Below are 26455 nucleotides of genomic sequence, written 5' to 3' on the forward strand. Positions count from 1 at the left end.
AGATAATCAACTCTAGTGAAGACCATCATGTCATTTTGTCCCTGATGGTTTTGCGCACAGATGGTTTCAACGGTATCCAGTCAAGCAGCGATCATTCAACCCATGGTGCTGACCCTTGCACAACTTGCTACATCGGCCTCTGAATCGTCAGAGGTTCGCAGCCCTAAGCAAGTGGAGAGTGATAGGGCTCAACCACTGTTGTTGCATTTCGAATTCGTTTTTTTCGGTACGCAGCACACGTCGATCTCAAACGAGTCCAATGCGAGAGAAACAGTGACCTGTTATCCAGCTTGCTTCAGAGTGCGAACCTTAAACACAACATGACAGATCAGCCGTCGAGGTCTGAAGATAGATTTCAAGATGTCTGGAGCTGTCAGCACTGGGTTTTCCGGGGACTTTGTGGCGAGGAATCGACTCAAGACAAACGGGGTCGGTAGTCCTAACGGATGAGCCAACAATGAGTGTTATTAATAGGGGGGACAGGGAAGAAAAAGTTTGTGAAAGGCAGAGAAGCGCACAATATTGAGATTAATTTTTACATTCGTGGGTCCAACACGTAGTAACTCAAAAACAGTGAACCGTGACTGGAAACGACTGGACTATTTTACACTCCGCAGGCATGTGGTTAGTTGGTTACTATGTAGAACTCATTTGGGCATTAAATCCCTTAAACATATACATGGGTGCATACTAACTAACTATGGCTACCAACTTAGTCAAGGCAGTGATTCCGACGCAAAGATTGTCAGACAAGGTATGTTTCGGTCTCAGAAGCTTGAGTAGGTATACTTGTACAAACAGTGCGATGGATTTCGGCATTACCTCCTGAAAGCTCCACCACACATGCAGAAGAGCACTCCTGAACTGGTTTTGGGTTCGGAAGCGACCTTTTTTGGTATCCATCTCCCATTGTCTTATAACCATATTCCAAAGCTTGACCGTGGGGTATAAACCACAAGCCTCATACCATACATGGGGTATGCAACATACACTCGCCAATATAAAACACTCCAACTAATATGCCGGAATGGTAATGAAGCTTCCTGTCGAAATTTGCACTACATGTGGCACATGTAGTGTACCACATCAATTTCATGAACACTACAACAATTCGCTTTCGAAGTACTGGAAATTGATGAGAGTGCAATTAACTGCCAATTTAAAAACAGATTAGTCACCGTCCAAGCAACAACACCTGACACTTGAGTGCTGTATTGTAACGACCTTTGAGGAAGTAGGCTGAAATTGGTTGGCTAAGGCGGTCTGAACTATCAGCGAAAGTTTCCGGAACCCCCCTCCCCAACAAGGTGGGTGTCATATCAATGAATTTCACTTTAAGATCTGGAGCTAATGAAACGTTCGAACCATACAAGATGACATCCTAATTATATCGGATGAAGCCTGAACACCCCGAATTATGCTTGTCGATTGCAATACACAGGCGAAGTAAAAACCACTTGTCAAAGTTACATATGGACTGGATTATGAAATGTCAGTGATGGAGGTAACGCACCATCACTACTAAGTGGAGCCAGATGCCACAAGAGAATCAAAATGGCTGCAAGCAAAGCGACTGGGATGAAAAGACGTTAAGCCAATTCGTTGCCACGTCGGATTAACTCGAATGTTTATCTGGAGCACTTAATTATAGGTCGCGTGCTTCTGTTACCTGGACAACGAATCTAACGGATTGGGCACGCCCAATTTGAGAAGCGAAACACGTATGACAGTTGAAGAGATGATAAACGGACTATGTAGTGTCGGAAAGTACTAAACTTAGTCTTTCGGTCGAAAAGGGTGGGGTAGGAAGTTCGGAAACATAGTTCAGTGGTCACGAAAAGAGTAAGGCACTAACTCTTTATTTCCATAAAACGGAGGCTTAGTGCTGAACAGCTGGAACAACATTTCAGAAAAGACCCGCACGATGAAACCCGATGAAAAATACATAACCTTACTGCACTTTTTGGCTCGCCGAGCAGAGCAGAGTAGCTTTGGTACCGAGTCAACCATTAAAAGTGTATTAGACAGACAATCAGCGATTCGACTAGTGTGAAGGAAGTCATGGTGGCTTCGAAGAATGGCTGAGTTCCAAGAATGAGAACCCTGAAGTACAAAGCTCTAGTCACATAACAAGAGCCAAAAAGCCAAGCTGAGAAGGGATATGAATCGTCAACCTACCATTCACCGGAGGAGTATTCTATCAGTCGAGTTACTGATGACGCCCCCAGTTCTCGGCTGGGCACCTGAACTTTATTTACTTAATGGGTTAACAGTCAGTATCGGTCAACGCTAGCAATGATGCTCTTGAATAGCTTCCACTTTCAGTGAGATTTCAATCAATCAACTGTGGATCGCATCCCGCAAGGCTTATGAAGGAAAACATCCAAAAAATCACATGAAAAATTCTCTGAGAGGTTGCTACTCTAAGAGTCAGCCAGCATTAGGTCACATGGACTGAATTTGCGTGGTCCAAGGATGAGTAACACTGCACTCCGTCTAGATGAATCTTCACGATATCGTTAGTCTGCCATCCATTGTTGAGTGGCAATCGATGCCCGGAAGGTTGTAGGTCCAAATCTACCTAGCAATCCGTGAGTTTCGCATTGCTGATGACCATATTTTTGGAACCGTAGTGGGAAAAGCATACATGTATCTCTAAATACTGATAGCTATAACGATAAATGTATGCCTGTTCCCGTCATTTGTTGTGAAACACGAATCACACACATGGAAGCTATGACCAGTTCAAATACGGTCCGGAGCACTCTTCACCAAAAAAGATATCTTGTTCCATATGTCGTCTTGATTATGCACTGTAACTTAAAGTTAACTATTGAGGGAAGATTTGGGAAAAAGGGGCAACGATTGGTAGAACCACAGAGTCATCGTCTACTTACAAAAGTAAGCTTATTACACAGGTGGAGAACAATAATAGGATGGATACAGGAACGGAGCAACGCACCTTAATGACCTCTCTTCGTCATCAACCGATTTGGATGCATTTCTCAAGCAGCGGAGTGCCAAATCTAGGAAGGAAAACCGGATGGTAACAGAAAACGGGAAAAACTAACAGCAAACTAGGAAAATGTGTACCATTGTATGCGATAAGTAAGTGGTACTTGGAATTGTTGATCAGGTTGGTTTCGAAAACCGGGTAAAGACATAAAAGGCGAGCGCAGTCAAGACTATTCGCCGGTAGTAGTAGATAGGCGACAAAATCGACCTTCTGAACTTCAAGAAAATATGTGAGTTATCCACGGAAGGATAAGGTACTTCATGTAAATTACCCAATATGAGTTGAGTATGCTTCAGTTACTGTGTAAAAGTACAAATATCTTGGTTCTACTCTGTACTTAATCATAGGGGGAAACTCTAGCGCGACTGAAGCAAAAACCAACAAAAGGTGGTATTTTGCAGCATTATGCGAAGTTACGCTTTCCTTCCAGGACGTTCTTTGTTAAGCGGAAAACGTGAGCTGTGAAGCTTCTCTTGTCGATGAGAGTGGAACAGAAAATGGCACCACCTAGTGAAAATTCTTACTGAACTGGTAGACTGATGAGGATTAGACGTTTCGAGCATATTTTTTTTACAATATTGTTACTCGAGTTTTCAAGAAGGTGATCAGACTGAGTGATTACAGTTGAACCAATGGCAAAATGGATTTGCGCATTTTGCGTCCGCGGAAGTGTCACCAATAACCTAGACCATGTACTGCAGCAGTAGGAATGCCTTTTCGGCAAACGTTAGCCTTCTGCTGTGACTTGCTGAACGGTCATCAACTCTATATCGGTCCTTGGCTTCCTGCTCCGCCCACTATGGCAGTTTAAAAGTAGCTTCAGACAGTCCTTTATGGAAACGAAAAAAGATCATTACAACTGTATCCATGTAGTAGTCGCAGAATGTTCCACAATGTCGTGCAAGGACACGAGAAGCGTCGAGCTAAAGATGCTCAATACAGATTGGCTGGCATTCTGACCAATCAGGGCATGCCTTCGTTTGGTCCGTAGCCCGCACGTGAGTCATCCGTCCGATTGACGTGCTGTTCGGTTATTAGGGGCGGCTGGCCTCCGGACACCTTCATCGCCTCGATTGAAAACGAGATTCGTTCGTTTTGCAGCCTAACAGGCTAACGCAACCCATCAACAATAGATGAGGAAATAACTTTGAAAGTTGCACATGTTCAGCCGATGAACGATGGGTACATAGAGTCATGCGAATGTTCACAGTGCCCATGTAGTGATCCCAAACAGGGTGAAATTGATCTTGCCTGACGCCTTCGAGATCCAAGCACGCATACCTTAGTAAACCAAGTTGTTAGGTACGGAAAATCCGAAATTGCGGTCACCAGAGTTGGGAAAATTGTCCGAAACCGTTGTTTAACACTCGAAAACTGTCATGGGTTACATGTTCAAAATTTCAGATCCCATATTGAAGTACACGCCAAGTCCTTCGTAATATGTTACTTAGGTTGATGTATATGTTGCTATATGGCAAACAGAAGGAGTAGTGTATAAAATCCCATTTCCTTTAGTGTCAATTTTCGGCGGCTAGTCAGTTCACATTCACTAGCAGGAAATGAACAAATTCCGACAGTCAAAATAAATTTTGCAACTGATTCACGGAGTCAACTCACCCGTCGCGTCTCCACACAGATGTTTTGCAAGTGCAACAATCGGCTTGTGCTTGGTTTTGCTCAGAGCCGGGACGCTTTCTACAAGAAGGGACAATTGGTGCAACAAGAACACTCAGACTAGACCGGAGAGACGAAGTAACTAAGTAGGCAGATTCAGATCCGCATAATGGTTGTCATAGGTGAGTTTTCTAGTTCCACGTGATGCGAATCAGTATCCGCGTCGACACTGTCCATGTGCTGTTGGTAAACTCCCTTTCTGTTTTTTGGAGCAGATGGAACGCATGAAGTAGCGGTGAAGAACAACGGAAATGTGGTCGACGAACAGATTGAAAGTGACTGCCGTGACAGCACGTCAATTCGTACTACTAGTTTGTTCACAGTAGCATCGGCTAAAAATCAGTTCGGTGCATCGGGAACGGTAGGTGACAAGATGGACAGTGCTGTCACAGTTAGCTGATAGGTGAGTGGATTCCAAAATATCATTCAATCTCAGACTAGACTTTCTCTCAGGAGGCCTGGACGATAGGCATTTGAAACTCGCCTAAAAGACATTGACGATGACGTTTCCTATCGAAAAAGGCTGTCATCTAACAATGTCACCCACCACGGATGATTCGTCTGTGATGATGAGGATTGGCTTCGAGTGCAGTCGCAATCATGAACACATGCGATTAGGTGATGAGCTGGAAATAGAAGCTATGTGAAATCAGTAAGCGTTATATTCTTCCAACCCGGCACGTATGGATGCCCAGTTTCACATTGAAAAACACTTTTTGAGCTCTATGGCCAATGAAGTTCGCTTCATGATGAGCTAACAATAGTAATACCTCTGTTTTAGACAGCCCGTCGGGCTAATTCTGTAGCTGAGCCAAAAAAAGTCACTTATAAGAATGAGTCGTATGGGATTCGATACACTATTCTCATCAAATAGCAGTGTGTGCACCAAGAAAGATGTGATAAATGAAATCAGCACTGTGTGGCCAACAGGACCGTCCTACTTCAAACCTGTAAGGTGAGAGACATCAGTGGGAATTGCCACAACCTACACTTAGTGTGAGTAGCGACGGAAAAGAGTCAAATTGGAACCAAATCGCTCGTGCCCCGGTCCCATACAGCAAACGAGAAAGAACCCAAATCGAGCTTGGGTTTTACTAAAGCACATCGACAGTGACTATTCAGTGGCAGAACTCTGAGGGTTCAAACTGCCCCATGAGCTCATTTAGTGGCAGTGTATCTGCACAAACTAAACGTTCATAGGTAATCTTTGTAATGTACTACTCATAAGGTTGCTGAAAATTCGTCGACAGCCCACGACCGGTTTCGCCCTTTTTTGGGCTCATCAGGTAGGCGCAGTCCCCGGGTTTCCGTCAATCTTATGTTCTACTTAAAACCAAATTGCACGAAATTAGCGAATATGCAAAATAATTTGGTTTTTTTCGAGAGACTCACCCGGAACCCAGCTGAATCTCTCGTTTATGGTGTTCTCAGGCAACTGAATGTGCAACTGAATGTGTGTGTGTGTGTGTTCATAGGTAATCGTGCCACTAGCTCGACACTGGTAACAGCTAATAACCACTTCATCACGGTTGATTCCAACGTCGGATTAGTAGGTAGGGAGTACGGGACAAGTGATGCCACGACGGATCCAGGCATAACAGACTCAAACGTGGTATTTCTGTTTTCTCCACGGAAATCGCGTTGTGATAAGAATGACGTGATCAAACGTACAATCAGTGAGGCAACAGATTTAAAGTGATACAGTCGGTAAGCAGTGGATTTGAGTCGGTGGTATCGCATGCAAAGGAGAAAATTGGTAGCAACAAAATTTTGGACTTCCAAGTTTGTCACAGCACTTCCAAGCGTGTGCCATTCACGAAAGGCAAAACTCACTCAGGTCAAGATGCGCGATATCCATGCGTAGACGAATAAAGTTACCCACGTCACGATGTCGAGTATCGAACTGTATAAGAAATATACCGTTTTGTACTAGTTAGAACGATACCTGGAATATTCAAAGAGTATACATAACCAGACTGCTATCATCAACACCATAATCATAGTCATCATTATCATCATTAACAGTTAAATGATCAGAGAACATTGCCAATGCACTGTAACTGAGAAGCTGCCAGAGTGTCCAAAGTTAGATAAGAGGACGATGGAGGGCTCGCAACCCAATTCTTTGGCTGGGAAGCCTGACCGGAAAACAGCGATGGTTGGCGTTAAGCTACCAAAGTAGTCTAAATTTTAGGGAGAAAGTTGCGGGAATATTCCTTATTCTAATACAGAGGGCCAGAGGACTGTGTTAGTAGGACCTCCACTCACTGACCAGAGGTTCCGTGGAGATCATAAGCATGCAATCCAGCATGACTCAGCGGATTACGCAATGGTGCGAATCGCCAAACCACGGTGAATTTCAGTCTGTTTGCATCAGAGAGTAACTTATACTGTGATGAAAGCTATTCATTTTATTTAGATGAGCCCATACTTTTTGTCAACAGCCTACCTTATATCGTATACTGTTCTGTTCGACGAGGATGAAATTAGTATCCACAGGATGATTTGGCCAATAATGTTCGTTCACCAAAACATCGGGAAGCTCAGCGTCGTCGAAAGCAAGACATAAGTTCACCCAGTGGGATAATCCTCCGCGGCCCGCTCCAAACTCAACATAGTTGAAGTCAGTTGATAAGATATTCTGTGATCTGAGAATGTTGACTAGACACCCATTTTGATAGATGTGCCTTTTTGTACCACGGCTGTCTGGTATGGACGTGCGGCTGCCTTCTCTGTTGCCTGCGCTGGGTGGAACTGAGGGAATGAAAATAATCCTGTTACCAAAATGGCTCCCCCTCAACGGTAGTAATACAAAAATAAAAGGACCTACTAGCCTCTTGGCCGGCATCTATAGATGGCGAGGTAGATTCTGTTGTCAACGACGGTTTCACTGTGCAAACAAGCCGTCCAGGAAATCCATTCACCGACCAATGTCGAGGATTTTCCAAGGCTATATCGATAGCTCTCTCAAAGTTTCTAGAAGTTGTCAGGTGCTCGCACTCGTCTAATTTCAATTCTGAAGCAAAGGAAAAAAAGAATTGGTACAAGGGAGTGAACCGCAGGGATATGAGCTAAATACACTGGTCATCCAACACAGGGAAATGGGCCGTTTGACCCATTCTGATGATGTTCGCGCTGCTGGCCATGGCTTACGGGCGAACGATGCTGTGGACTTAGTAGAAGAGCGTGACCTTTCGCGGGGAACAGTGGACCCAGCAACTCCTTAGCATCCTTAATCAATTATGGCATTAGTCTGGCAGCGCTCGATAGGCATTAGGGGTAAGTATGGATATAATGTTTCACCAGAACGTCGGGTGTCATGAGGTCGATATGCGTACAGCAGTTTCATAGGCGTCTCATGGCGTCCAAGAACCCTGGGTTATGTATGTAAGGATTGCGAATGCTGTCTTTTAACTGTCCAGAGTGACACACTTAGAGTGCTGTTTTTGAGGTTAGAGGAAGTTTAACGCTGTCGAAGACACCCATGGAGTAGGGTCCACTTCATCCCGGTGGTAGTCATGCAAATGCAAGGGCGCCATCATGTAGTAGAATCTGGTGAATCTGTCCTTTGGCCTCCTTATGATTAATTACTCCCGATAACAAGCCTTTCCCAGATAACCTAGGCAAATGGGAGATACTGAGTGGAGACATGGGGACCATGGCTTATTTCCTCTCAACCCAACTAGACACCTGTCGGTGCAGAGCGAAAGACTGATCATTGAGTCCATTCTCAATGCGTCCGTTCTTATTACGATGCAAATAATTTCGGTGCTTTGCCAAGGTGACCACACTACCCTTCTGGTGGAAATCTTTCGTTGCATGAAAAAGTGGTTCTGTCGGTGCAGAGCGAAAGACTGATCATTGAGTCCATTCTCAATGCGTCCGTTCTTATTACGATGCAAATAATTTCGGTGCTTTGCCAAGGTGACCACACTACCCTTCTGGTGGAAATCTTTCGTTGCATGAAAAAAGTGGTTAGTTATAGGTGATTCGTAAGAAGGAACCTCATTAACGATCGTCAGAGCTATACTGTCCCACGATTTTCCAAATCACTAATTAAAGTTTAACACACGGAACTAGCTCGTTATAAATATTTTTTTTGAATCTGACGCGTTCTACATCCAGTGAAAATTACCTGTATTCTCCATCCAGCACGAGTTGCTGGCAGTGAGGGAGCCTTGACAATTATGGTTCTGTCACTACCTGTTTATAAAGCTGAGGCAATGTATGGTTGTAGGAAGGCAGCTTTCCAGTGCTCTTCTAAGACGACTACAATATATTTAGCTGTGTTGTGTTCTAAAACACTTAAGGTCAACCAACAAGTATCACTGATCCATTTGAACCAATCACAAGAAACGCCTAAGCTAATCAATATCAAAAATCCCCAGAAAAATTGGGTGAGATCAGGAGGGACCGGATAACAGGTGCAGCCAACAACCAAAAAACCACCAACCATGGGTATATATGCGAGTGGGTTTGTTCACAGATTTAAGACGCCACCAGATTGTGACGTGCTATTGTCCCGGCATCTTTAGTGCAAATGTAGGCAAGTCAGATATATGCTTCGACCAACCCGGAATGGTATGCGCTTGCCACATAACTGTGTTTTTCCATATGATAACAAGAAATCGGACTATGTGGTCAACTTTGACCGCACATATTTAGTACCACAGATGTGTCCAAAACAAACCATGGTATATGCTCGTCCCATGTGTCGATCTCTGGGCCACCGTAAACTCATGCACCGTTTCAAGGGGATTCAGCGATAAAAACCTGAACACTGGAAAGCCTTCTACACGGAGAATGTCCCTAAAAAGAGGAACAACAACATAGCAGTTCCGCATATTCTTTGCTGCTGTGAATGGATTCCTTATCGTGTATCTGAAATGGTTCTAAAGAAGCAGAACGCGTAAGCCTCAGATGAATCGCGGTATCTTCTAATCAATGAAATGGGCGAAAATCACGGTAGGAAAACCTTTAAATAAGCCACCAGCTTAGATGAATCGCAGTCTCAAAGTTGACACAGTACCAGACGAATGCGAGATACCTCCATTCGAATATAGGATCTCTACCGTCAAAGGACAGTAAGATCGGTTATAGGTGATTGGCCCGAACGTTGAGTTGAGAGTAGTTCGGAATAATTCAGTCAACCTGCTGCATTATTGTAGGCTCCAAACCGCACAAACACATGTCCGGAAGTCCACAGTATGTGAAGGTAACAGGATGCTCGATTTTATCAGACAGTATGAAAATCATACAGCACAATAAGCGAAATACACTCATTTGCATACCAAATCGGTTTTGACGGGAGACTCACCCATAACTCAGTTAAATATCTCATTTATGATGTTTCCAAGAAACTGAATGTGTTGCACCAGGCTACCTCATGTTTCGGTTGGTACGATATTTGAGATGAAGCTGACGGAAACTCGGGGGCTGAGCCTACTTGATGAGCCCCAAGAAGGGCGAAACCGGCATTGGGCTGTCGAAGAGTTTTCAACAGCCTTGTTACGTGTTAAGTAAAAATTCCCAAAAAGCGTACCCACCAAGAAAGGATTAGCTGCTCCCTGAAACGATGACTAACTTCTAGAAAGATAATAACCGACTAGCTCATCAGTAGCCTACCGAATGAATAAAAAAAAGCGTTCAGCTGTAGCACCCTTTCGGTGCCTTGTTGCCATGCCACACGAGGGCTGGGATACTGCCAGGTTGCCTAAACCTAGACAGGGGAAGTCGAGAAGTAGATATCGGGTTCGAACCACGGAACTTCCGATCAGCAAATTCGTGCTCTAACCACTTGAGCCATCTCGCCTCCCCCCTACTGGATGAATGTCGGGTGGTCTAGTGGATAATATACTGGCATTTGGGTGACCTGGATGTTACTTGCCGTAGGCGTCCACAAATCAATAGCTAGGTCCGTAACAAGATACACTATCTTAATAATTACCGTGATATGTCTCCAAAAGCAATGGCGAGTGAAGGAATCTGTCAACTTCACTAGCTCATAAATTGAGCGGACAGGTTTTCGAACCTCTATGAACTTGTACTCAAGCCAACAATACAAACTAACTATGCTGTTAAGATCAAATGCACCGCCGATGCCTGTTAGCCCGTCGGCTGCTTTTTGTTCTCCTTAATGAGCGTTCCCGTGGTGCATGTTCATGTTCGTTGACGGGAGTTTTAATTTTGTTGATGAGATCTGTAGCGTGCCTTGGGGCAATGAGCGATGGTCACATGCTTTGAGAGTCAATCGGAATCTAGCAGGACGCAGTGGACCAAATCTGGCATGTACACACAACTTCACTTTGTATGTGGCTCATGCTAATTGACGCAGGGTCATCTGGTTGTTTTATTCGGGTTCGCTTACAGCACAGCAAAGGCATCCACTAGTTCATTAAAGGACACATCGTGGCTGGTGTGATTAGTGACTGACACCTGCGCCTGTAGTACAACGGTCTAATGATAAAGAGCATAAAGGGACATATTAACTTGGAAAACGTCTTGATCGGAGCCACTGAACACTAACTACGACGATGCGAAGATGCATCTCTGAGGAGAACCACCTACTCCGATTTCGGAAGCGGTTGAGGCAAGCGGCTGAATGAGGGACGTAAACAGCCCTATGGATAGGAGCCCATGTAGTCCTACACTTGTGCGGCCGGCAGACCTCAAGCCTCATGCTAAGAGTATGGAGATGCAACGAACGAAAACAGCACATCACGGTTTGACAGAAATACGACGGTTAAGCCATCTGCTTCCGTTTTGTGGACTTTCAGCTAACTTTAGCCGGGCCAACAAAGATCGGCAGGTTGGCCAAGACAGACATTAACATTCTGCCCAGTTAAACGGATCGAGTAAATCAACATTTGTAAGCTAACAAGAGGGCTGAGGTGCCAACATACCACTACTTTCGCGTTTGAAGTCTAATCGCGAATGGTCCCACAAAGTTGATTGAAAATAGCCGTGTCTTAGTCATCGCTGTCTTGAAGGAAAACACATGAAGAATGCCGAAGCCATCCCTTCGTCAGAGAGAAATTTAAAGTGACCATACTATTAAACCCGCACACAGCAAGATATTATATTTGGAAAGATATAGCAAAGTGATTCTGAGGAGACCACTATTCGTTACCGAAGAAGTTCAGCAAAAGATCTCGTTTGGTAGTGTCTCATCCCAAGTAACGGCGGCCGGTGGCGGGGCCGGGCTGAAACGCCGCCAATACTGAAAACTTAGAGGTGGGGTTCGCAAGTTATCTGTGATGAATTCCCGTTGAAAACTCCACCTTAAACTTCTAGCCATCTCCCTCCCAAATCAAAAACCTGATGTAGCGACAGCCCAGACCTTTAAACCCCGTAAGTTCCATTCGAACTCCAAATTAGTGGTTTTCAGGCATCTGAGCAACAAAGTGAGTGGAATACGTTGTGGGTCAAAACATCGTCTTGCTATGAAACCGTACGCCCGTAAGTCAACTGACTGGTGGCGAGTGGTAATTCGAAATACCACGTTCATACCACAATATTAATACAAGGCTACTCAAAAATTTCAGCGATGATATGTTGCTAGCTCTTTCGAGCACATTGCCCATAGTTTAGGTTTGGTAGGCTGCTAACGGGAACTCGGGTGAAAAACTGGCATTTCTGTGTTCAACCCAATCATTAGTACTTATATCTATTCTAATTTTGTTGGAAATGGAATTACAACAGGCATCTGAAATTACATTAGGCTAGTACCAGACACAACGGACTGGAGCAACAAATCGGCTCTACGATATTCGCCACATGGGGGAAATCTAACAAAACTCAAAGACTCATGCTAAGAGTATGGAGATGCAACGAACGAAAACAGCACATCACGGTTTGACAGAAATACGACGGTTAAGCCATCTGCTTCCGTTTTGTGGACTTTCAGCTAACTTTAGCCGGGCCAACAAAGATCGGCAGGTTGGCCAAGACAGACATTAACATTCTGCCCAGTTAAACGGATCGAGTAAATCAACATTTGTAAGCTAACAAGAGGGCTGAGGTGCCAACATACCACTACTTTCGCGTTTGAAGTCTAATCGCGAATGGTCCCACAAAGTTGATTGAAAATAGCCGTGTCTTAGTCATCGCTGTCTTGAAGGAAAACACATGAAGAATGCCGAAGCCATCCCTTCGTCAGAGAGAAATTTAAAGTGACCATACTATTAAACCCGCACACAGCAAGATATTATATTTGGAAAGATATAGCAAAGTGATTCTGAGGAGACCACTATTCGTTACCGAAGAAGTTCAGCAAAAGATCTCGTTTGGTAGTGTCTCATCCCAAGTAACGGCGGCCGGTGGCGGGGCCGGGCTGAAACGCCGCCAATACTGAAAACTTAGAGGTGGGGTTCGCAAGTTATCTGTGATGAATTCCCGTTGAAAACTCCACCTTAAACTTCTAGCCATCTCCCTCCCAAATCAAAAACCTGATGTAGCGACAGCCCAGACCTTTAAACCCCGTAAGTTCCATTCGAACTCCAAATTAGTGGTTTTCAGGCATCTGAGCAACAAAGTGAGTGGAATACGTTGTGGGTCAAAACATCGTCTTGCTATGAAACCGTACGCCCGTAAGTCAACTGACTGGTGGCGAGTGGTAATTCGAAATACCACGTTCATACCACAATATTAATACAAGGCTACTCAAAAATTTCAGCGATGATATGTTGCTAGCTCTTTCGAGCACATTGCCCATAGTTTAGGTTTGGTAGGCTGCTAACGGGAACTCGGGTGAAAAACTGGCATTTCTGTGTTCAACCCAATCATTAGTACTTATATCTATTCTAATTTTGTTGGAAATGGAATTACAACAGGCATCTGAAATTACATTAGGCTAGTACCAGACACAACGGACTGGAGCAACAAATCGGCTCTACGATATTCGCCACATGGGGGAAATCTAACAAAACTCAAAGAATTATATCTGCTGTAATCACTATCACTTATGAACCGAAGAAAAAACAACCCTGACTATTCGAATGGATGTGGGAGTTTTCAACAACGGAAATCACAACACATAGTCACGTGTTAACTGGACTCTCGGTTGACGACTGCAACTGGTCAAAAGTTGTCCAGCGGGTGTTAAGCGTCTGTGGTGCTACCTGACTGGGAAGTCCTGAAGGNATTATATCTGCTGTAATCACTATCACTTACGAACCGAAGAAAAAACAATCCTGACTATTCGCATGGATGTGGGAGTTCTCAACAACGGAAATCACAACACGTAGTCACGTGTTAACTGGACTCTCGGTTGACAACTGCAACTGGTCAAAAGTTGTCCAGCGAGTGTTAAGCGTCTGTGGTGCTACCTGACTGGGAAGTTATGAAGGACGGGTCAATTGATCGACACAGCCAGGACAGATACTGCATCATCGGGAAACTAATCACATCGCTGAAGTGCGAACTTCACCTGTTCAGACTTAAATATTCATACTTCCGACGTGCGTTGGTGCAGTAGTGGTAACAGCCTTGCTCCACTTGTCAGATGTCCGGAGTTCAAGCTCCGGGCACGGAGCTGTGTGAAAGTGTTGAAGATCTGACGCATTTATTTCACATACCAGGTGGAGAGCTTCATCGAACTTCCTCGGAAGCTGTGTTACACTGACAGCAGACAACACGCTCTAACGGATTTTAGGGCCGAAATTATCACACTATCGGGAATCTCTTGGGGACTACACAGAATCACACAATCATGCTCTATATAATGCTTCTGATGTTGCTCCTCGTCAATCGCAGTACACTCCAAGTATTCTTTTCGTTAGAGAAGTGGTTACAAACAAAATTAACGAAAACCCTATGGACGTAAGCACCGCGCTGCTTCCAGTCCGTCACACTATGTGGCACCACATCCGGCTTCAAATAAGATTTCTTAAACCGGTTCTTGTTGGCGAACCACCGATGAGATGTTTCGTTAACCTTCCAGGGTGTCTCTTCCAGAATGGAAGAATAGGCAAATAGTCATCATTAGAAATTTAACTTCAACCCGTTTTCCCCTAGTGACAAACGGTGTACATGGATGGAGTTTAAGTGGTTAAACATATTTACCTCGGAAAATGCCGCGCTCGTCATTCACTCAGAAATAGTTCGTTAAAGAACCCATCTTGGGTAGCTTTGATAGATATATTGATCGAACCAAGACCGTAACCTTGACTGACGATAGAAATATGATGGCTGCTGCATTCATGAAGTATACATATGAACCTAAGCTGTATGTTTACTAACTGTGCAAAGGATCTTCGAGGTTGGGCTGCAAGCAATTCGAACTCTAACTCTGCGGGCAAATACTTTGGAAAATTATGGCGTGTTTGGTATTTTGAGGATAAAGGGTGTCTATAACCACCATTCACACTAGAGTGAAAAGGGAGAACGTGGAACAGGCATTTCGAGCAATAAATTCCATTGATCTGAAACAACGACACAGCACAACTTGCGAAAATCGAACGAACTGAAGCTACCTGCTACACCAAGTTCGCCGAAAAAGAATCACTCCCGCATGAGCAAGAACAGCTAGTTCTAGACGTTCCCCTCCCAAAAAGAAACGAGGTGACTTACGCATGACATTGGATTCGATGCAGTCGAAGCCAGACTAGCTTACACACGTGTGTATCAGAAAAAACTCGATACTAAGAGAATCTTAATAACGGTGTACGGTAAAGAGCTTGCAGCTGTGTGGTTGATGAGCAGGAGGGCGCGACAATTCTGAAAAACGGGCGAAGGTAGATGGATATTGATTAGAGGATAACCAAAAAGGACTCCGTTCGCCACATAGAATTTGAAGTTAACAGCGCTGGCTGAATAATGAGGACACTGGGAAAACGCACTTCTAAGCACCTGCTACGATGACTTACAGCGCTTGCAAATGGAGTACAGAGGTTCTCAGTTACAAACCATTTGACTGGTGCTGATTGCCTTATGGGCAACAATAAACCTTTCGGGATTATTCATTAGTAGATTCAGCCTTTGCTAGGGCTGTTTCTACAGGGAGTACTCAACTAGCAGCGTGCCCAAAAATCAATGATTCATTTTACTTCGTCCTGGTGGGTGCATGTCTTGTAAAGCTCTCTAACGTAGTTAGCATTTTTTGGCATTTTTACACAACTATCCACGTACATTTTGGTGAATAAAACGGGCACACACTTGACGTAATACTCCGACCAATAGCTTCCGCCTTGACGTGATAAGGCGGAATCGAGAGCATCCAGAACCCGTACTACGCGTAATCGTGCTACGAGGCAGTTTGGGGGTAAAGACCTCTGTGACAGGAGTGTTGAGGCAGGGAGGTGTTCCCCAAGGCGACCATTATGTTCATATTCATGGACATATTCTCTTCCGAACTGATATATCGATCAATATTAGCAAGTACCTCTTACTAACATATGATTATCCTTAGTGGATGATCGAAAAAATGACTAATAAAAATGATCATTCAGCTGTAACACCCTTTTGATGTCCAGCTGCCACGCAACCCGAAAGGTGACATACTAACATCAGTCTGCCAGGAGACGTGACCGTGTTCATCGAGCTACTAATTTTGGTTAGCTATCATCATCCAGACATCCTGGAGAGTAATGTGAAAAAAGTTCAGGTATGGAATATCGGCAGCCAAGGAATCTGTCTTAAGCTGAACACATCGAGTGACCAAGAGAAAATTTAAGTCTGTACATTGAGCTATCATAATAAGTAAGGGTACGATCACGAAACAGTGTTCTATGACTTGAATTTCCTTGGCGTGTCCAGGAATAGTGATGACTTAGACGAGGATGCTTCTCATTCGGTAGTAGCTCTAAACGATCAACCAGTGAGTTAGTCCTGCGGAGACCATGGAATACTTCGTTCAAATGCCTAAGCACCATGCCTCCAGCACAATGGGACATCACAACAAAGAGGCTCGCTCCGAAGAAGAGGGGGAGGAAGACACCGCAGTGTGCGGAATAAGTCCTACAACATGAAAGGCTTCCACTTTACAATCCCCATAGTGCAAGCGACGCAAACGGCCGAAGAGTATCATGGGATCAAAAGCAAGACAAAAAGATACACGGCTAGGACACTCACTTTCCTTCAAAAATCTCAGTTTCTCAAGAAATAGGATCACCTCCTGTGTAATCGTGTTGATAGGAGGTAGCTGTGACGAACTGCTGGCCGAACCCTGATGATTTGCTGAGTTGATACGAGTAGGAGTCTATAATAAGGTGGGACTCTGAGGGAAAACTTTACTTCATGAAACAGTGGATTATTTGGGCAGACGGAAAGATGTTTATCCAGCTTCGATACGTCTACCGTACTAAAAAAAAGGTTAAGATAGTTTTTGAGCCTCACTGATTCGAGCCATAGGGGCACCTTATTCTGCCGTTTTCCGTACATTCCTAGTGAAGGAATTATTTTCGTCGGTCAACCTTGACCTACCGTTGTTGGGATATGGTGAACGCAAAACTTGGTATGCCTGAACGCGGGAAAGCGGCAAAAGCGCTTCTTTCGGGGTAGGAAAAAGTGGCATTTCATTAAATCCTCCATGACAACTTGTTGCACGTAACCGTTGTTTGAGGCGAACGTGAAGCAGTGAGAACAGTTGTGGTTAGCTACAAGTTTAATGAGAAAAATTACACAGTATCATTCATAATGTTTTCAAGAGGGGAACTATACTCGTCTATGAATGATTTATAGTAAACCGGATGAGCCTTAAGGCAACCCATCAACTCGTAGTGGATACGTCTGAATAAAGAGCGGTTCTCCTCGCTTTCAAAAGCGTCGTCGTTCTTTAGGAACCGGTCGATATTTTTCATGAAGTTTCGGAAGAAGTATCCACAAGGACCGGTCACATACGCGCTGACACATGAACAATGCCAATTAAGGGCGCCTGACGGAGTCTTAAATCCGGGTTTTGCGTATTGCCTGTCAATGTCATAGTAATCCTCCAGATTGAGTCTGGGTTGCGCTTCTTCACGTGAAAGAAAGGTCACAGTGTGTCGACTAGTCATGACGTCAGTCAAATGTTTGGATCTCGATTTATTAGGGAGCCGAGCGTGAAGGTAAGGAGAGTCACACCACCTGAAAAACGAGAAAACGTTGATGACAGATAGATTTCGTAAGGCAAGGCAAAATGGTTTAGCTGTAACAGCCCTCCGGTGCCTAGCTGCCATGCCACCCGAAGATGGTACGAGGGCTGGGGTACTGCCAGGTTGCCAAAGCCTAGACAGGAGAAGTCGAGATGAAGACGGGTTCGAACCACGGTCCTTCCGGTCATTAAATTCGCACTCTAATCACTGAGCCATCTCAATTCAGGCAAACTAAAGTAGAGAAAATACATGCTGCTTGTTCGCCATCTCTGCTGTCTGTCGTCTCTGATTGTAAATTCCATGGAAAGATGAGTTTCATACTAATCAGCACGATCCATAGATGAAAGCACAAAAAAATGACCTGGCAGTCCAAAATGAAGATATTCGCTATGGTAGCGCTGACATTGCGAAAAGCAGACTTGGGTCATGTGGCCTTTGATCGTTGGGAATGAGAATGGTAACAGTTGCTATACTCATACCCTGTTCATCGGTTATTTCTAAAAAGCCTAAAATTTAGGCAACCAAAGTATAATCTTGTATCCTAAAGCTAACCATTGGCAACTCAGATGAAAAGCGGTCGCCCCACCTGAAGCCAGTTCTGATTGACGGTAACACACCAGATGACGGAATCTACCTACGTCTTTAAGCGTCGACAAAAGATACTGACTGATCACGTTCACAACCAAGATCTTCGAGATTTCAGACGCCAGATGCCCACAGGATTGTGAAGCGACAGGCAGTCGGTGGATAGCATAGGTAAGGAAAATGGGACTTGCAAACAAAATCATATCGGTCAGCTTCAGCCCGACGGAACACCAACAGAGGACAGGCACCGACGTTGGATTGAGGAATTTAGAATTCAGTTTAACTACCCCCCTGATACGCTGTTATATATACCAGCGAAGGTGTCCGAAGGACCGTGTTCACGAATTCGCCTAGCGTGCGAGAGATATGTTGGGCAGTTCGGTTGCTGAATGAATTGTCAAAAATTGCAAGAGACGCCTTATTTCACCCACCCAAGTCTCAGGTAAAGTCTTCGTTCAAGAGAAAATACCATGTTGGTAATCCACGCCCACAATGTCACCGATGGGCAAAATCAAGTCTCAGGCGGATTGTTCAATCATAGAGTAAGTCTAAACCCTAAGCGTCTCTGTGGTGTGGCGGTCTGTGTCTCCGTGACCCGTTGAGCTACATTGGTTGGTGGCCATGCGACACTCAGAGTTGATCATATCAGGTTGGCCAATGGTTAGAGGACTGAATAAAATAGTCCCTGGCAGCCCAGGTTGAGGGTTGGAACATTGTGGCGACTTGTTCTATAAAAATGGTAATACATCTGCATTTCGCACCACACCCCGCTGTACTGCAGCCGACTTTTGAGCCATGCTTTTGAAGCAGGACCCTAATTGTCCTCCTGTCTGGGAAGCGTATTTACTGGATTGGGTACCCGTTAATAATCGCCTCTGCACGTTTCGTCCGACAAAGTATGAGAAACCCTGGAAAGTGAGGTCCATCACATGTTTATTGTGTCTGATTACGTCCCAATGCTATGGACTTGCCAAAGAGTTTCCATAACACTCTAGGTGTTCTTTGACAACGGGGTAAAAGATCAGATATCTTTGTGGTTGGTGCTGAGCTGAACGCCCAGTTAGGTGGACTAAGCACTGCTTAAGTCCGTTTGGGTGCTCATCTTGGATTGGATACGAGGCGCACGGTAACATAAATAGTCTAACTCATATGTGTGCCGATAACAGATTGTTTCCTTGCAGACTGTTCCGGAACAGCAGAAATCTATTGACGAAGTGGTACCCACTAACGCAGCAGTCCCGAATCCAAATTGATGAGGATCAATGACGGCCTGTCACTCCTTCTGAAACACCATCGTGAACTCCGACCATGCATTTGTGTACTGCTATTTTTCACTGCGCTCCCTAGGCTTATGTAAGACACGCACATCTCGCTTAACCATTGAGAAACTAATGGACCAAGAAATCAAACAGTTTTCAGTAGCGGCTCCTCGAATGCCTGCCAGATGGTCGGATTTCGGATATAACAAGCCAATGAAAACAGGTATCCACAGTGCTACACAAAGCTGGGACTTTCGTTTGCGGTTCAACCCAGCAAACTCCATCCAAAGAGTGGACCTCTGATAAGACCGTGGCTTTTCTGGAGGCACGGCGACAGATTACTCCCGACCGCAACTACAACTCAACCCGATGAATCATCCGATGCTAGGTAAAACTGAGTGTCCGTGCGGACTGAGAAGCTGTGGATTCAAAGGGCCGAAGAAATGGAAAAGGGAGAAGTAATGGAATCGTCTGCAGGATTTTCCACTTGACTCGTTCGGCTGGTTCTCGGCAACTTCTTATCCTAACAGGGACCAGAATGGCTCTCTGGTATCTAACAAAGAACGTATGGACCGCTGAGCATAGTATTTCGAGCAACAATTCAGTTTGCTACCTGGTGCCTCCAATACTTTCAAAAAAGTTACTCGTACTTGTCAAGCTTCTGGCGTCACTGATTCTTTGGCGTCGTACGGCGGCACACGGATCCGATCACATCTTCAAACTGCGTCGGGTGTTAGAGCAACGCCACATGTACAGATGACCAACAATCTCGGTATTCTCCGACTTCAAGGGTGCGTTCGATTCTATCAATCGGTCAATGTTACCCACACTTATTCAGTAGGGTATGCCCCAAAAGGTTGTGACAATAATCCGGTCCCTATATTCACGTACCTCTGGGCAGGTGAGCGTGTGATGAGCTCTCTAAAAGCTTCCCTACAGAGTGATGTCCGAAGAGGATGTCCACTTTCTCCACTCTTGTTCAACTTCGTCACTGACGAAATAATGAAGCAAGCGCCAAAATGTTTTCAAAAACCCAGTGTTAAACTGTGGTTGGTGAGACCCTTGTAGACCTGGATTACGCAGACAACATGCCCTCATCTTTGAAGACGAAAACGCAACACAAGCTCTGTTGAACAAAATGGCCACTATCATACCACTTTTTGGCATGCGCGTAGAAACTTCAGAGTGCAAAGTCACACTTCAAAACGTGCAGTCCCTGGACACACTCCTTATAATTCAAGAATCACTGGGAGTTGTGGAGGATTTTACATACCTCAGTAGTTGTATCATTTCCGACGAAAAGGTGTCTGGTGAAATCAATGCACGAATCTCAGAGGCCCGACAATTTGCACCACTTGTGGCACCAAAACAGCCCACCACTGGGTCACAAGGGTCGCGTGTATCGGGCTACAGTAATAACTGTATTATTGTATGGCTTTTGTTGACAGATAATGTGAGGTGACTTCAGGTTTTTGACCACCGATGCCTTAGAATCGCTGGCGATGTCAGATGACGTCAACCAATTCGTAAGGAGGTAATTAGAAAATGGGTGTTTGCCTGTGCAGCAGGCAGTTCAAGCGCGGAAAACATTCAGCACCATCAACTACGGTGGCTCGGCCATGTTCTTACGCATGCAAAACACCGTGTGCCGAGACGAGTTTTGTTCTTTGTGCACCTTTTAGAATGGAGGAAACAACGGGGTGGACAACGTATAACTTGGAAGGGCGTCAGAGATTACGAAGATTAAGGGTGGTCTTGATGCAGCATACGTTCAGAATAAGGTCTATGTGACTCTTCCTGTGCTTCGCTGGAAACATTCCAAGAAATAGTGGTGTGTCGATGGTGTTCGTGCTGTCAGTTTCTTTCCAGATTGTCTGACTGAAATCTTAGACATGTAGGCACTTTACAGTGCTTGTGAAAGGTCACTACAACGTCCCCTCCCTCATCCACTCTTTTTTTCTTTTCATTCTAAACCGTTCAGTTGTAGCACCTTATCGCTGTCTGGCTGCCGTAATCCACAAAGGAAGCACGAGGGCCCGGATACTGATAGGTTACCCACGCCTAGATAGGGGAATTCATCAACATCATCATCAATGACAGCAACAACAGTGTTGACACTGATGCTTCACTGTCATACAACCATAAAGTTCGTTTATATATATATATAATTGTATTAAAAGCCCTACAGTGAAGAGAAGAGAAAGAGTGGGTGATGGAGGGGACCTAGTGCTGGCCTATGTCAAGAATACTGAGGTGCCTACACCTCCAACCGCTCAATCAGACAATCTGGAAAGAAACTGACAGCACGAACACCATCGACACACCACTATTTCTTGGAATGTTTCCAGCGAAGCACAGGAAGAGTCACATAGACCTTATTCTGAACGTATGCTGCATCAAGACCACCCTTAATCTTCGTAATCTCTGACGCCCTTCCAAGTTATACGTTGTCCACCCCGTTGTTTCCTCCATTCTAAAAGGTGCACAAAGAACAAAACTCGTCTCGGCACACGGTGTTTTGCATGCGTAAGAACATGGCCGAGCCACCGTAGTTGATGGTGCTGAATGTTTTCCGCGCTTGAACTGCCTGCTGCACAGGCAAACACCCATTTTCTAATTACCTCCTTACGAATTGGTTGACGTCATCTGACATCGCCAGCGATTCTAAGGCATCGGTGGTCAAAAACCTGAAGTCACCTCACATTATCTGTCAACAAAAGCCATACAATAATACAGTTATTACTGTAGCCCGATACACGCGACCCTTGTGACCCAGTGGTGGGCTGTTTTGGTGCCACAAGTGGTGCAAATTGTCGGGCCTCTGAGATTCGTGCATTGATTTCACCAGACACCTTTTCGTCGGAAATGATACAACTACTGAGGTATGTAAAATCCTCCACAACTCCCAGTGATTCTTGAATTATAAGGAGTGTGTCCAGGGACTGCACGTTTTGAAGTGTGACTTTGCACTCTGAAGTTTCTACGCGCATGCCAAAAAGTGGTATGATAGTGGCCATTTTGTTCAACAGAGCTTGTGTAGCGTTTTCGTTTTGAAAGATGTGGGCATGTTGTCTGCGTAATCCAGGTCTACAAGGGTCTCACCAACCACAGTTTAACACTGGGTTTTTGAAAACATTTTGGCGCTTGCTTCATTATTTCGTCAGTGACGAAGTTGAACAAGAGTGGAGAAAGTGGACATCCTCTTCGGACATCACTCTGTAGGGAAGCTTTTAGAGAGCTCATCACACGCTCACCTGCCCAGAGGTACGTGAATATAGGGACCGGATTATTGTCACAACCTTTTGGGGCATACCCTACTGAATAAGTGTGGGTAACATTGACCGATTGATAGAATCGAACGCACCCTTGAAGTCGGAGAATACCGAGATTGTTGGTCATCTGTACATGTGGCGTTGCTCTAACACCCGACGCAGTTTGAAGATGTGATCGGATCCGTGTGCCGCCGTACGACGCCAAAGAATCAGTGACGCCAGAAGCTTGACAAGTACGAGTAACTTTTTTGAAAGTATTGGAGGCACCAGGTAGCAAACTGAATTGTTGCTCGAAATACTATGCTCAGCGGTCCATACGTTCTTTGTTAGATACCAGAGAGCCATTCTGGTCCCTGTTAGGATAAGAAGTTGCCGAGAACCAGCCGAACGAGTCAAGTGGAAAATCCTGCAGACGATTCCATTACTTCTCCCTTTTCCATTTCTTCGGCCCTTTGAATCCACAGCTTCTCAGTCCGCACGGACACTCAGTTTTACCTAGCATCGGATGATTCATCGGGTTGAGTTGTAGTTGCGGTCGGGAGTAATCTGTCGCCGTGCCTCCAGAAAAGCCACGGTCTTATCAGAGGTCCACTCTTTGGATGGAGTTTGCTGGGTTGAACCGCAAACGAAAGTCCCAGCTTTGTGTAGCACTGTGGATACCTGTTTTCATTGGCTTGTTATATCCGAAATCCGACCATCTGGCAGGCATTCGAGGAGCCGCTACTGAAAACTGTTTGATTTCTTGGTCCATTAGTTTCTCAATGGTTAAGCGAGATGTGCGTGTCTTACATAAGCCTAGGGAGCGCAGTGAAAAATAGCAGTACACAAATGCATGGTCGGAGTTCACGATGGTGTTTCAGAAGGAGTGACAGGCCGTCATTGATCCTCATCAATTTGGATTCGGGACTGCTGCGTTAGTGGGTACCACTTCGTCAATAGATTTCTGCTGTTCCGGAACAGTCTGCAAGGAAACAATCTGTTATCGGCACACATATGAGTTAGACTATTTATGTTACCGTGCGCCTCGTATCCAATCCAAGATGAGCACCCAAACGGACTTAAGCAGTGCTTAGTCCACCTAACTGGGCGTTCAGCTCAGCACCAACCACAAAGATATCTGATCTTTTACCCCGTTGTCAAAGAACACCTAGAGTGTTATGGAAACTCTTTGGCAAGTCCATAGCATTGGGACGTAATCAGACACAATAAACATGTGATGGACCTCACTTTCCAGGGTTTCTCATACTTTGTCGGACGAAACGTGCAGAGGCGATTATTAACGGGTACCCAATCCAGTAAATACGCTTCCCAGACAGGAGGACAATTAGGGTCCTGCTTCAAAAGCATGGCTCAAAAGTCGGCTGCAGTACAGCGGGGTGTGGTGCGAAATGCAGATGTATTACCATTTTTATAGAACAAGTCGCCACAATGTTCCAACCCTCAACCTGGGCTGCCAGGGACTATTTTATTCAGTCCTCTAACCATTGGCCAACCTGATATGATCAACTCTGAGTGTCGCATGGCCACCAACCAATGTAGCTCAACGGGTCACGGAGACACAGACCGCCACACCACAGAGACGCTTAGGGTTTAGACTTACTCTATGATTGAACAATCCGCCTGAGACTTGATTTTGCCCATCGGTGACATTGTGGGCGTGGATTACCAACATGGTATTTTCTCTTGAACGAAGACTTTACCTGAGACTTGGGTGGGTGAAATAAGGCGTCTCTTGCAATTTTTGACAATTCATTCAGCAACCGAACTGCCCAACATATCTCTCGCACGCTAGGCGAATTCGTGAACACGGTCCTTCGGACACCTTCGCTGGTATATATAACAGCGTATCAGGGGGGTAGTTAAACTGAATTCTAAATTCCTCAATCCAACGTCGGTGCCTGTCCTCTGTTGGTGTTCCGTCGGGCTGAAGCTGACCGATATGATTTTGTTTGCAAGTCCCATTTTCCTTACCTATGCTATCCACCGACTGCCTGTCGCTTCACAATCCTGTGGGCATCTGGCGTCTGAAATCTCGAAGATCTTGGTTGTGAACGTGATCAGTCAGTATCTTTTGTCGACGCTTAAAGACGTAGGTAGATTCCGTCATCTGGTGTGTTACCGTCAATCAGAACTGGCTTCAGGTGGGGCGACCGCTTTTCATCTGAGTTGCCAATGGTTAGCTTTAGGATACAAGATTATACTTTGGTTGCCTAAATTTTAGGCTTTTTAGAAATAACCGATGAACAGGGTATGAGTATAGCAACTGTTACCATTCTCATTCCCAACGATCAAAGGCCACATGACCCAAGTCTGCTTTTCGCAATGTCAGCGCTACCATAGCGAATATCTTCATTTTGGACTGCCAGGTCATTTTTTTGTGCTTTCATCTATGGATCGTGCTGATTAGTATGAAACTCATCTTTCCATGGAATTTACAATCAGAGACGACAGACAGCAGAGATGGCGAACAAGCAGCATGTATTTTCTCTACTTTAGTTTGCCTGAATTGAGATGGCTCAGTGATTAGAGTGCGAATTTAATGACCGGAAGGACCGTGGTTCGAACCCGTCTGCATCTCGACTTCTCCTGTCTAGGCTTTGGCAACCTGGCAGTACCCCAGCCCTCGTACCATCTTCGGGTGGCATGGCAGCTAGGCACCGGAGGGCTGTTACAGCTAAACCATTTTGCCTTGCCTTACGAAATCTATCTGTCATCAACGTTTTCTCGTTTTTCAGGTGGTGTGACTCTCCTTACCTTCACGCTCGGCTCCCTAATAAATCGAGATCCAAACATTTGACTGACGTCATGACTAGTCGACACACTGTGACTTCTCACCACACCAACAAGGTCAAGGTCAGGTTCGAACCACGGTCTTTCCGGTCAGTAAATTCGCGCCCCACCCACTAAGCTATCTCGCCCCCCTCCACTCTCATTCTAAAGCTTGAGGTAGGGGCGAGATGGCTCAAGTGGTTAGAGCGCGAAGTTACTGACCGGGAGGTCTGTTGGTTTGAGTCCGACCTCTGCCTCTCGACTTCCCTGTCTAGGCTTGGGCAACCTAGCAGTATCCCAGCCCCCGTCCTTGGCATGGCAGTTAGGCACCGAAATGGTGTTACAGCTGCTGGCTGTACAGCATTGAAGCATTAGTATCCACACTGAGGTTGCTGTTTCCGATAGTGATGATGGCAAAAATACGTCTTCTGAGCCTCCTTCAAACGACAGGAATATATTTTTCGTCATTCAGAGGAAGATCCCAGTCCAATGATCACTGCTTTTCAGCATCAACATTTATCTAGATGACACTGGTGTCGGTAATTCAAGACTTCAGGTTGTCCGCAAAAAGCAGACATGGACTTGAAGGTGCACCTGGAAAGTTGTCGACATAGATTAAAAACAAAATTGGTCCCAAAACGGAACGTTGCGGACCTATAATAGAAACCGGTGCACAAAAATGGGTTGAATTAACCTTCTAACTGATAGAATCACCCTAATCCAGTTTAGAATTTATCGTGGAGTCCGATAAAACTCGAGTCTGAGGAGCACCGGAACGTGTACGAAATGACCGAATCATCATTGTCAGCT

The 26455-nt window shown here is 45.1% G+C and overlaps 2 protein-coding genes across 2 annotated transcripts in view; one reads left to right on the forward strand and one right to left on the reverse strand.

Annotated features, from left to right (window-relative positions):
• T265_13063 (hypothetical protein) overlaps positions 1–16969 on the reverse strand; it is a gene marked incomplete at both ends in the record, with an annotated part of 20009 nt that extends 3040 nt beyond the window's left edge. The window contains 7 exons of the mRNA XM_009167015.1: positions 2963–3026; positions 4634–4711; positions 6524–6593; positions 7140–7444; positions 7521–7706; positions 16760–16886; positions 16922–16969. Coding sequence (XP_009165279.1) covers positions 2963–3026; positions 4634–4711; positions 6524–6593; positions 7140–7444; positions 7521–7706; positions 16760–16886; positions 16922–16969 — 878 coding nt within the window. The remainder of the gene's footprint in view (positions 1–2962; positions 3027–4633; positions 4712–6523; positions 6594–7139; positions 7445–7520; positions 7707–16759; positions 16887–16921) is intronic.
• A 7252-nt stretch (positions 16970–24221) lies between these two features.
• On the forward strand, positions 24222–26020 carry T265_02661 (hypothetical protein; the record flags this gene model as incomplete). Its single annotated transcript, XM_009166963.1, has 3 exons — positions 24222–24252; positions 25404–25729; positions 25817–26020. The coding sequence occupies 3 exons, from the start codon at positions 24222–24224 to the stop codon at positions 26018–26020; spliced, it is 561 nt and encodes a 186-aa protein (XP_009165227.1).
• Positions 26021–26455: the final 435 nt, after the last annotated feature.

Source organism: Opisthorchis viverrini, assembly GCF_000715545.1.
Source record: "Opisthorchis viverrini unplaced genomic scaffold opera_v5_34, whole genome shotgun sequence".
NCBI classification, from domain to species: domain Eukaryota; kingdom Metazoa; phylum Platyhelminthes; class Trematoda; order Opisthorchiida; family Opisthorchiidae; genus Opisthorchis; species Opisthorchis viverrini.